This window comes from Adelges cooleyi, unplaced genomic scaffold (assembly GCF_023614345.1).
Source record: "Adelges cooleyi isolate 19-005CV unplaced genomic scaffold, UGA_ACOO_1.1 ACOO_flye_CR_arks_rails_tigmint_CR_PRNA_1, whole genome shotgun sequence".
NCBI lineage: Eukaryota > Metazoa > Arthropoda > Insecta > Hemiptera > Adelgidae > Adelges > Adelges cooleyi.
In genome coordinates this window covers 2,771,718-2,784,372 of record NW_026095751.1, presented here as the reverse complement: position 1 = coordinate 2,784,372, position 12,655 = coordinate 2,771,718, and the positions used below count along the sequence as shown (strand labels likewise).

At 33.8% G+C, this 12,655-nt stretch overlaps 1 protein-coding gene across 1 annotated transcript; it reads right to left on the bottom strand.

The window, feature by feature from the left end:
• Window positions 1–5,480: 5,480 nt before the first annotated feature.
• On the bottom strand, window positions 5,481–11,987 carry LOC126833418 (uncharacterized). The gene is made up of 12 exons (XM_050564753.1): window positions 11,927–11,987; window positions 10,578–10,644; window positions 10,469–10,498; window positions 10,318–10,380; window positions 9,985–10,038; window positions 9,701–9,745; window positions 9,590–9,616; window positions 9,386–9,436; window positions 9,116–9,145; window positions 8,384–8,473; window positions 6,264–6,347; window positions 5,481–5,755 (listed from the first exon to the last, which is right to left on the bottom strand). Exons 2-12 carry the CDS (start codon window positions 10,636–10,638, stop codon window positions 5,511–5,513), a joined length of 780 nt encoding a protein of 259 aa, XP_050420710.1. The 5' UTR covers window positions 10,639–10,644; window positions 11,927–11,987; the 3' UTR covers window positions 5,481–5,510.
• Between the last annotated feature and the right edge of the window lie 668 nt (window positions 11,988–12,655).

The window sequence follows — 12,655 nt, the reverse complement described above, 5'->3', positions numbered from 1 at the left end:
CTTAACAAGTAGTTGCGTCGTTCAGTCTTACAGAGAAAGGTGGCCAGTGGATCCAAACGCAGAATATTTTTGCAAAAAGAGCCACCAGCTGTTACCGCAGGAAATGACTAAGCTGGAATATGGAGGAAGCCAAATCGATTGTTTAGACGATGCTATGTCAAGCAAATGGTTCAAAGATTTAGGCTTCGCATACGACGGCACAGGAAATGTCATTATCAGGAATAATTGAAATATAATTAGCAACGAATTACCGATTTATAGTGTAGATTAACTAACATAATATTCTGTATATTTTTTTTAAAACAAGTATACATTAACAACTTGATACCAATTATTATCTGTGAACGTGTCATTTTATTTTAAAGCCTGATTATGTACTCTTAGACTAAAATAAATAAGATAAATACGAAACACACTTACATGTACACAAATAAACGCTGTTAAAAAATATGCCTTTTAAAATCAATAAATATAATTGTATTTGCAATCCAATTATTAGTTTCTAGTTTTGTATCACCAAAGTAACGATTTACAACCTTATTTTGTACACGTAGACTAAAATAATTTAAGTAAACAATAAAACACTTGTATTTTAAAATCAATAAATAATATACACGTCGGCTTATAAAAATAAAAAGACGGCTTCCTCCCATTTTGGCGTAAGGGCTAAATGTGAAAATTCACAGGACGATCAAAACACACTTTTGGACGAAAAAAATGGTTCTTACAATTATTATTGTAATTTTTTTTCAATATTTTCGGAAAACATTAGGAAAAATCTTTAAAATATTGGACCAACGTGAATCGCTTGCTTATAATACTTATTTTTTAAAAATTAAAAAAAAATAATTAGTATGTCATTTTGTGCATATTTAGAGTCAAAACATCAAGTTTTCCACCTAATTTTTGCGTTTTTTCATATAATTTATACTGTTTTCACGCAGGCAAATAAGTTTCATCCCTGATTGATGTGCATGTAAATTTAAAATTTAGGTTTTTTTAATTATTTTTATCATATCAAGAGGATATTGTAGCAACTTATTCATAGAATAGTAAATTAAATAAATAATAATTTAGCTCTAAAATAGTTTATGACGACTCAGTAGTAGTACTAAAAAATTTAAGCAAAAACCTGTCGAAATTTTGAAGTATATTGTATCTATCTCCTATAAACTGATTTTTAACTGAGCGTCAAAACTATTCATTTTTACACTTTGTAGTAGTGTGTTATACGAAGAAATGAAAATAATATCCAAAATAGTTAATACATTTATCAAACATATTTTTAATAATAAATGTTCAAGCTGTAACATAGGTAGGTATTGATTTTACAATAACGTGATTTCTTTAATTTATTTGTTTTATTTCTGAGCCCACGCATTACGATAACACCTTTTCCAATACAGATTTAGATTTTGGCACTTGCTCACTATTATAGTTTTACGAACTTGAAAGTCTGGCGGGAGTTAACACGCCATGACCTGTGGTGATTTGAAGGCGCCGTTCATCCGGATTAGCGGAAAACACTTGTCAGCACCATGGCTTCGGTCTTTTCCACGAAAATCAAAGATTGTTTCACGTCCTCCATTTGCTAGCCACGGCAAGCTCTACGTTAGCTTTGTGCTCAACGTCCGGTCTCGTGTAGGCTCCCTCTAAAACCATACTATCACCTTCGTAGCCAATGACGTGTACTCCGGAAAGTGTAACAGAACTAAGGAAGTCGTCGAATATTAGGTTCCACATAAGTGAGAAGTTAAAATTGACCCATGTGGACAGCCCTTCGTGGTTAAATTTGTAAACGCGACATCACCGAAGGACGCATTTTGAGATAGAGATGGAGATGAAGCTGGAGCTAGAGATTAAGATGGAGCTGAAGCTGAAGCTTAAGTTGAAGATGGAGCTGGAGATAGGATTGAAGCTGGAGCTGGAGATAGGATTGTAGCTGGAGATGGAGCTATAGCTGGAGATGGAGCTTTTATTTTTAATTTTTAAGTAAATTACAAAGACTGGGAGGGACTCGTCATCAGACATTACTTCCCCCAGTCTCGTCTCGTTTATTGCTAGAAAAAAAACGATTACTTAGAATGCACTCTATACAAAAATTAATTTACATATTATTTGGGGGCCTCTAACCACCCATGTTTTGGTCTGCGACCCACAATTGACTTAGCTATTAAGAAAAATAAAACTATACTATGTGATCTTTAAGCCTCTCTGCATTCTGCCGCCTTCTCTCTTCTCGAAATTTCGTGGCCATAACTTTTTCCATATACTCCGTCACTAATCTCTATTGCCTTCTGCTCTCTAACATTAACCCCACTACATTATCCAGAGTGACTTCCATGCCAATTTCCAGGTTTAGTTCCCGCCTCCAATTGTGCCACACATCACACTTAATCAACGTATGTTCGGCATCATCGATTTGGTCCCCGCATAGTGAACAAGCTGAATTTTCGGCCCTATTTCTGCGATGCAGGGATTGATTACAACAACCATGTCCCGATAGCGCTTGAGTTAGATAATAGCTCAGATTTCTATGCTTTCTTTCAGTCCATTTCTTAACTTCAGGGATAAGGCGTTGAGTCCATCTTCCGGTCTGCGCAGCATCCCACCGTGTCTGCCACTTTCCTAGTAGTAGGTCTTTCCTGTCCTGATAGTTTGGTCACCTAATACAAACTCTGGATCTCGATAATCCCTTTTCGTCGTTAGTACGATCGCCTCTGTCTTATGAGCCGCCAGGCGTAGTTTGGCTCTTTCCATTCATCTCCGTACTCTTTCCAGGGCGTCGTTTACTACTTCTTCCAGCAGGGTCGTGGTGTTTCCTCTTCCTACTATGTCCACGTCTTCCGACATTTCTGTTCTCAGAAGCGAGTCGTACATTATTCCCCAAAGGAGCGGTCCGAGGACCGACCCCTGCGGTACGCCGCTCGTCAGTCGCACTCTATGGTCATTCCCACAAATCAGTACCCTGTCGCTCAAGTAACTTCACAGAAATCTGACCAGGATTCAAGCACCATCTTTTGAATCAATTACCTCCCAGGAGGCACTGCTGAAGGCGTTGGCAACATCAAGTGTAATGAGTACGCATAGCTTTCTCTTTGCTAAGGGTCCATTATTGGCGTCCTTAACTATGCTCATGACCTTGCTAACCGTGTCCACCGTCGATCTTCGCTTCCTGAACCCGAACTGGTTATCGGTAACTGGACCCGAACTGGTCCAGTTTCTGCAGCCTCCATGAATCCTTCTAGCCTGTTGTATATGGTTCTCTCTAACAGCTTCCCCGTGGTGTCCAACATGGTAAGTGGCCTATAGCTGGTTGCTAGCCCCGTCGGTTTCTCGGGTTTCGGTAGCAAAACGAGATTTGCGTGTTTCCAGGCGTAGGGAAAGATGCCATCCTTCATGCAGTTGTTAAAGATATCTACAAAAAACTGCGGTTTCACCTTGAGTGCTATCTTCAGCGCTTCATTCGGATCCCATCAGGCCCAGGGGCCTTTCCCATCTTTATCCTATGACTCGCCACTTCGAGCTCTTGTATGGTGAAGATTGGGACTTTCGTAACCTACGCACGCACTGATCTTCTAGGCTCTGGGTGTGTAGGGAATAGTTCACTATGTCCGGGATCATATTAACAGGTTAAGCGCCATGTAGGGCCCATCGACCCTACGGGTTACTTTACACTATTAATTTAGAGACCCTACGCGGCGAAAAAAATAAGTTGCACATGTAGGGCCTAAAGACCTTACGTGGCGTTATTGACATAATACACCGTTGGGTCCATAAAGACTACATGGCGTCATGATATTAGTTATGTTTTTTCGTCTTCCCATTTGTTTTCTCACTATACGAGCTGCAGCTAGAGCTAGAGCTGGAGCTGGAGATGAAGCTTAAGCTAGAGCTGGAGTTGAGCAGCTGGAGATGGAGCTAGACCGGCTGGAGCGGAGATGAAGCTTAAGCTAGAGCTGGAGTGGCTGAGAGGAGCTGGCGAGCGAGCTGGAAGCTCGAGCTGGAGATGGAGCTGAGCAGCGCTGGAGCTGGAGCTGGAGATGAAGCTTAAGCTAGAGCTGGAGTTAGAGCTGGAGATGGAGCTAGAGCGAGCTGGAGCTAGAGCTAGAGCTGGAACTGAAGCTCGAGCTGGAGATGGAGCTGGAGCTGAGAGCTGGAGCTGGAGCTGGAACTGAAGCTCGAGCTGGAGTTGGAGCTAGACCTGGAGCTGGAGCTGGAGTTAGAGCTGGAGCTGGAGCTGGAGATGAAGCTTAAGCTAGAGCTGGAGTTAGAGCTGGAGATGGAGCTAGAGCTGGAGCTGGAGCTAGAGCCAGAGCTGGAACTGAAGCTCGAGCTGGAGATGGAGCTAGACCTGGAGCTGGAGCTGAAGGTAGAGCTAGAGCTGGAACTGAAGCTGGAGCTGGAGCTGGAGATGGAACTAGAGCTGGAGCTGGAGCTAGAGCTGGAGATGGAACTGGAGCTGCAGGTGGAGATAGAGATGGAGATAGAGTTGGACAAAATTGTGACATGAAACGTCCAAGCAAACTTTGGAAGACCCCTAGCACAGCTTCGAAAATGAAAATAAGACTTTTAACAATATTTAAATATAATTGTTTTTATTTCAACCTTCGATTTTTGACAGGATTCTAACATCCCAAAAAATGTATGTAGCTTACACCCGGACCGATTTAGGAACGAGTTTGCACTCACAAAATTCTAAATAGTAGATAAATAAGTTAAGCAGGACATGGACATGACGTATAGTAAGTCCAAGAATAAATTAAAGAAAAAATAATGGCATATACTTGAGTTGATGAAAAAAAACCTAACCTTACCTAACAGAGGAAAATGTTTGCGTGTGACGCGATCTAGCAGTTGTATTGCGAATGAAATAGCTGATAAAAAATTTTTAATGTCTTAGCCATAGATTAGAAATTAGATATTAGAGATAAGACATTAGAGTTAGAAAATATACATATCCATGTGCCCATGTATCCGCCTATATTGTGGATACTAACAATTTTTTTTTTATAAAATTTATAGACAGATAGCTGACTTTAACTAATGTACAGAGAGTACATTATGGTAGCTACGGTTCGGTATTGTGTTTTTATATAATATAACATTATTGTGAATGTGACCGTGAGATTATATTGTCGTTTAGTTTAATCGCGAAGAACAAACATTTAAATATATTTGTTTTTATTTCTTTTGCCAGGGTTCAAAATTAAAAAAATAATGGCAAACAAATGACTACAGGTTGATGCAGAGAACGAGTACATTGTATTTTTAAAAATGCTTCAAATCCAACATGTGTAATATGGAAAATATTTAATGTACTCGTATCTGTTTAAATCAATACACAAGCAACAAATGTGATTAAAATCGTGAGTAAAGCGGTTTATTGTAAAATACATTAAATAAATTTACGGATTGGATATTAGTGAACAACTCAAATAGTATTTAAATATAATAACAGTAATATTATATAATTTGAGACGACTTATACAATTAATTCCACGTTAAAATTAGCATATTTGACTTTTAAGTGGTTCTATAGTATAATCTATGTCATCGTTGCTCACTTGATACCAAATGCCATCAATTTCTCTGTAAACATGTTTTTCTGGTGTTGATCTTGTATTTATTATGGTACAAGTGTTTTTATCTTCATCTTTCAGGCAAAATAATTCTTGTGTTGGACATTTTGTACACAAGAATAATGATAAAAGTCTACACATTATTTTTACTGAAACTTGATACAAATTTCTATCTAAAAAAATAAAAATAATTGAGCTTTAATAATTTCTACTTGTTTATGGTGCATGACAAATCTACTTTACTTGTCATAAAGTCATAAATAACGATACATGAGGTCTTTATTATACAGCAGAAGTAGGTGGTGTCAGGGTACCTCACTTACTACTCGCAGACATGGTATTTGTAGAAAATATGTGTCAATAATGACTAGATATTATTAAAGTACAAATTTTTATCCTAGCTATCACTAATTATTAGGTTAATGGTTTAAAATTAAAACTACTGATTAACTTGATATATTGTAGTAATAATAACGTGCAATATAATATTGTAGCAAATTTCTTTGCGATGAAATGAAGAATAAGTTTAAAATATTTTCATTCCAATAAAAAATATTTTAGGGTAGTACTAAATACTAGTTTATCAATACATTACTAAATTTTAAATCCAAAGACCTACATTAATTCAATAATAGTTGTTTTTAAGGTTTTAAGTCATGACAACTCTATATGAAAACTTACCTGATGCACGGATGATTCTTTGCCTTGAATCCTCTGTTGGAGCACGTCTTCTTTCTTCTAAAAGTTTGGTCAAATTTTCAAAATCTGCAAATAATAATAAATAACCGTATTGATAATAAATATAAAAAATAGCAAATTAACTAGGTTGTCGTCATATGTCTTATAATACTTATTAAGTGATCCACTCCATATTTTATAGGCTTTAATCAGTTATTGTATTTTTTTCGGTAGTAAAGTGTATAAAAACAATATGATCTCTATTTTTCTCAAACATTTATACTTATAATTGCCTCTCAAATTATTTTTTTTTAAATTAACTTTAAATACTTAATTGGTAACATATATATTTATTAACTTTTTATGTTAACAATAATTTACTGAAAATGGTGACTGGTCCCTTAAATTGAATGAAATACCTTATTAGTTTTTCGCCATATTTTATCATCTTTGCTGGGATATTGTCTGAACCGGGCGCTTTCCAATTCTGGAGGCTGGCTATTATACTATCAGTTTCTTCCTGCGTTATACTCCTTTACTTCAGCTCTTTGATATATCGTCTTCTCCGCTGGATATAGTGGTATTATGTCCTATTGAGTATTCAATGAAATATTCACTCCATCTTTCAGCCTTTTTTTTCGGGTTCCATGAGAATCGACACCTTTGTATTTGTTTTATACCTTTTAGGTTTGGGTTATATTGTTGATGTTTCTTGACAATACAGAAAAAATTCCTTGTGTTGCCACAATTCTTGTCATGTGTGCTTTTACTTCCTATTATTGGAAGGAAATGAGTTTCTCTTCCACGTTTTGCGTTCAGATCCCATAATATTAATCTTATATCGTTAGCCTATCAAACGTTCTACCAACAGCTTTTTAGAAAATATCCTTTATTCGACCAAAAGGAGTCTAGCGCATTCTATCGTGTCATACATGTCACGATGCCTATTTTTTTGTCTGTTTTAATTCTGTATGTCTTTTGGCATTCTTTACCTTTGGCCCTGCCTTTTTTGCATCTGCAGTTAATATTTTTTCAACAATGGCCGCTTCCTTTTTATGATTTTGACCAGTTGGTTTAACTAGTTATTTTCTTTTTTCTTGTTGCATATGGATTTACACCCGTTGTTGATTTTCCAACCGTCTTCTCCGTTAAAGTTTTATGGCCATTTTCCGATTTCTATGGCTTCTTCAAACATTTTTTTTCCAAAGTTATCCTCTTTATCAAATATCTTAACTTTGTCAAACTGGATGGAACGCCCTTTATTCACCGCGTGTTCGGCTAGAGCAGATTTTTCTTTCCTATTGTAATCAACATCTTTTTCATGTTTCTTTATTCGTATCTCTATTGCCCTCCATCTAGTGCCCATTGTATGACTTGCCGCATGTGCATGGAATTTTATATACCCCGGTGTTTACATATCCGGGGATTTTGTCTTTTGGGCTTCGGAATAGAGATCCAACAGTCATATTTGGTTTAAATACAATTTTTATCTTTTATTTGTCTCATAATTCTAGAGATGCGGTATGCTACCCCATGTATGTATGGCAATAACAATATTCCTTTCTTTTCGCCTTCAAATTCCACAATGGAATTACCTGTTTTGTGTATTTTTTCAGCTCTTTTTAATGCTTTATTAATGTTGTTAAATGTATTTAATTCTTCTTCACCATAGTGCCACTGTACAAAAGTGTCATCCTCATTTTTTAAAGACTGTTCTTCAAGCCATTCCATAAAAATATTAACTGCAGATGCAGAAAAGGCAGGCCCAAATGTGAAGAATGCCAAAAAAACATATAGAATTAAAACAGAAAAAACATGACTCATATTGACATGTCATGACACGATAGAATGCGCTCGACTCCCATTGATCGAGATAACACGGTTCCAAGGACACGGGACGCATTATGTCGTCAAGGACAGTCGTGACAACCCTGAAGACAGACTCTACAAAGTGTCCAAAATGTCGGTTAACAATGACACGGATGTATCTAGAAATCATCCACGTGATATTCCAACTCGTGAAAGTTTCAACACATTCATAAATATATGTTGTTTAAACCGGTTAATAAAACCCAATTTTTTATTTTATTTAAAACCCAATACAACTCTATATAAATATTTACCTATTGCCTTGCAAATTATATTTTTCAAAGCTTTTCCAACAAGACATCTTCTCTCATCTCCACGCTGTGTAAAATCTAATTTCGTAAAATCTGCAAAAAATTATTTAGTGAATATTGTTAAAAAAAATAGTTTTTTTTTTAAAAAAAAGGTGAAACACAATTTGATTAGTCAATAGTTCAATAAACTGTATATAATATAATACATTTTTTTATAATCAACAGTGACAAGAACTTCTGAAAACTACCACTGCCATTTAATGCTTAGTTCTACTATGCACTAAGAGTTTTCATCAAGATAAATGCATAGCTTCACTTAAAACTTTTCGATTTTAGTGATGCCAGTAACTTAATTTAAAAATTTTATTTATTTTACTATTCAATTTATTCAAATATATTTTTGTTCGGATATCATTATAAGTGGTTAAATTGATTAAAGGGATGTATGAATAACAGGGGGCAACAGATCATCAACGCAATGATACGACCATCACACAATATTACCCTGTATTAAGAATTTCCTGTCGAGTTATGAGTATTCTTTAACCTAGAATCGTCTAGTCAAGAAATGTTTGTATTTGTAATTTTGCAATATGGTCCCAATTCTTTTAAAAATACGACTAAAAATCACACACTCCAACTAAACATTTATTTCATTTAAGTTATTTATAAGCCCCGATATTTAAGAAAAAAAGCCTTAAAGCTATTTTCGGTTTTTGAAAAATGTTTAATTACTTTCGGATGGAATCTCAGGAACTTTAATTTCTAAAACATACAATACATCAAATAACAAATCATTATAAATACAGTTAATGTAATTCGGTTTTATCAAATACATTCTCTAAAACTGAGGATAATTAGAGAACCAATATATTAAATTATTTCTAAAGTCAACGTCTGAATTAACGTTTTAAATTATATTTTGAGTATCAAAAATATTAAAAATCATAAATACTACTTAAATTGATGTTTTGAAAACTGCTTTGTTAAAAATTTCATATTTACTTAATTCATCTATTATTTCTTGTTTCAAAATGTCTTCAAGTTCTAAAGATGCTAAAAATAAAAAAATGTTGATTTATATTGTATATATTTCATATGATTGAAACTAATATGCACTATACAGAATGTTTCTCGCAATAAATTTATTAGTAATACATATGTGTAAAGTATTTAAAATGTGAAATATAAATGATGAAATATGATTACCATCTATGACGCCAAGGAATGGAAATTCTGAAATTAAAACAATTATATTGGGAACTTAAAAAACATTTAACAACCGAGTGGAAATATTTCCATAAAATAACAAATAATTACCCGGTACAACGATCATATGATTCATAAAGTTGAGATTCATTCGATCTGAAATTAACATTAGATTAATAATATTGGATTTTATTTTCTGTTCTGTTATAAACAGAAAGACGAAGTTCAAAGTAGAAGAAAATATCTGTACGATTTCATTTAAAATTGTTCATAACAATTTATGATTTATATCACTAATACATTTGCATTTGTATTATTCTAATTTGTACAATACTTTCAAATATTCTCTTCTACTAGATAGCATTATCTTGTTTCTTATAATTATTACTAAGTACCAGACAAATGTTTATCTTTAAAAACAATTTTTTTAACTACATGCTCCAATCCATCTGGAATAAACAAATAAAGATTTTAGCCATAATAAAAAAAAATAGTATAAATGTATATAATTATTTAAGATAAAATAAACCATGATCTAAGCAGTGACCATTTACTAAGTGTGTTTATAAATATAAATGATATAACTTTCATAACTTAAATATTCGCACAGTATACAGTACACTGTTTAGGTTAACTGTAATTTTTTTGTTTTGCAAATTCCTGGGCAATAGGAAAACATATCAAAATAATTACCTATTTATTGAAAGTGTATTTGAAAAAAATCTTACTTGCTATAAAGTTATCTTCTACAGTACAGTTATTCATTTTATAAGCAATCTCTATTAATGCGTCTGTAACACATCATATAAACAAATATGAATAAAAATGGTAAAATTTTAAAATGTTAAATGCAATTTATAAAATAAAATTGTTACTGACTTGTAATGACAATCTCGCTCAAATACTCCACTGTAAAAAAAAAAGAAGAGAAATATTGAAATTTTTTTAATCATACTTAAGTATGTTGTTGTTAAAATGAAATAATTACTTTGGTTATTTGTGGACACATTTACCAAGACAAATAACATTAATAAACAGAAAAGTTTCATTTTTATCTGCGAAAAATAATTAATAAACATAAAATCAACGCTTATTATAGTCATGGTCGTCACCAGAGATGGGACAGCTTTGGCGTTACAACGCGCGTGCCCGTGTCCTAAGGCACAGCTTTCTCTTTTTACTCCGAAAATATGTAAGCAATAAAGTTTTACCAAGACATGTTTTATTATTAAAATAAAAAAACTGAAATTATGTTTTTTTCAGATGTAAAAAAAAAAATGTAATACTAAAAAAACGTAGAAATTAGGCTAACTTGACTGGTCGATGACCATTTTCGAGTGACAACTTTCGATTTCATTTGGATGAGTTTTAGATGTATCCACGTCAATGGTTGTAGGCCGACGTTTCAGACTCTTTGCAGAGTCCATAATCAGGGCTGTTATGGTCACGACTGTACCGCTGCCGTGGCTATACTGATTGCATCGCTCGTTCCCTACCCCTATTTATACGTTTCGTGTCCTTGAGGCCGTGTTTCTCGACCAATGGGGACCGAGCGTATTTGCCGAATCATAACACGCTGTGACGTGTCACGATGAGTGAGTCAGTTTAATCTGTTATTTTCTTTTGTTTAGTTGAAAAATGCGTTTCCATGTGTCACTAGACTTCCAACAATCTGCTCTATTAAAATTTGTTGAACACTTTTCAACATCTATGACCGCTTTGTACATTGTTTTCCCGAAATTAGCCTCTTTGTTTGGTGTTTTCACTTTGTCAAACTGGATGGTCGGTCCCCATTGGTCGAGAATCGCGGCCTCGAGGACACTACACGTATGAATAGCGAAATAAAATTCAGTCAAATGCAATTTCAATCCACGAAAGCTTTAACGCATTCTTAATTTTCGATTTCATGAAATCAAATTTTGTTTTATGCCCATCAGAACGGGTTAACGGACTACATCACAATTTTAGTAGCATATTTTGATAAGTATGAAAAACTTTTGAAAATGTTGTTAATTGACGCTGTTTTAATATGATCAAATAAAAATGCAATTAATAATCCTGATTACTGTTCAAGTTTTTTACACAATGGTGTAAGCTAAACTGTAAACTAAAATTTTAACTCATTAAAAGGGCTGAGTATAGACATGAACCGATATCCAATATCGAACGATATTGGTTATACACGTTTACGAGTTTCGGTTTATTCATAGATATGTATTAGATTTTTTTTCAAAAAAAGTTTGTTATAATCGGTGTGGAAGAAAAATGCTATGCCTACTTTATAGTTTTAGCGTAGGTAGTAAATTAATTTTTTTAGTGTTTGATAGTTATACTTGCTTATTTATTATTGGACCGTTAGAATTTCTGTGACAACAATAGTACCTTGTTCAGTTTGTCAAACTAACTGTTTGAATATGGTTTTCTTATGACTTGTAGCTGTATGTTTTAACTAAAATCCTTTTTGCAGTGTACCTATTTTTATTTACACAACTGGTTCATTTTGTGTTTATAGGACTTATCATACACAGAAATTACTTCGACACTTATTTAAAAGTGGTTTTAACATGTTCCCCACTATACTGATTTTTTTTTTTAATTTGTTAGATGTTTTCATAGAAATCCATAAATCAATAAAATTAATATTTTTTAATATTAAATATGAAATATTATTTCTATTATATTTCAAATTGCACCAATTTGAATTGATGTACAGCTGAATTCGGGATATTCGAGCAAAGTAAAGCCTAAATTTGGGTAGTACTTTGTAGGCCCAGCATATTAAAGCATGACATCAACGTACCATTAGTCTTTGAATTCATAGTCAACCTCAATTTTATTATGTTGTTTAATCGGTATTTTCACTTTTTTTTTTAACTATTTGCTTGACTATACACTATGCAGTTGAATCTTAATTCTTAGTTAAACGTTTATAGGACAGTTGTATTCAAAGGATTTGTGTATATTAAATATATTTTTATCTAAAATAATTTTGAAAATACAACATAATTTTTAATTAATACCTTATCATTTTTAGAAAAACAATCATGCTGATACTTTGCGCAGTGA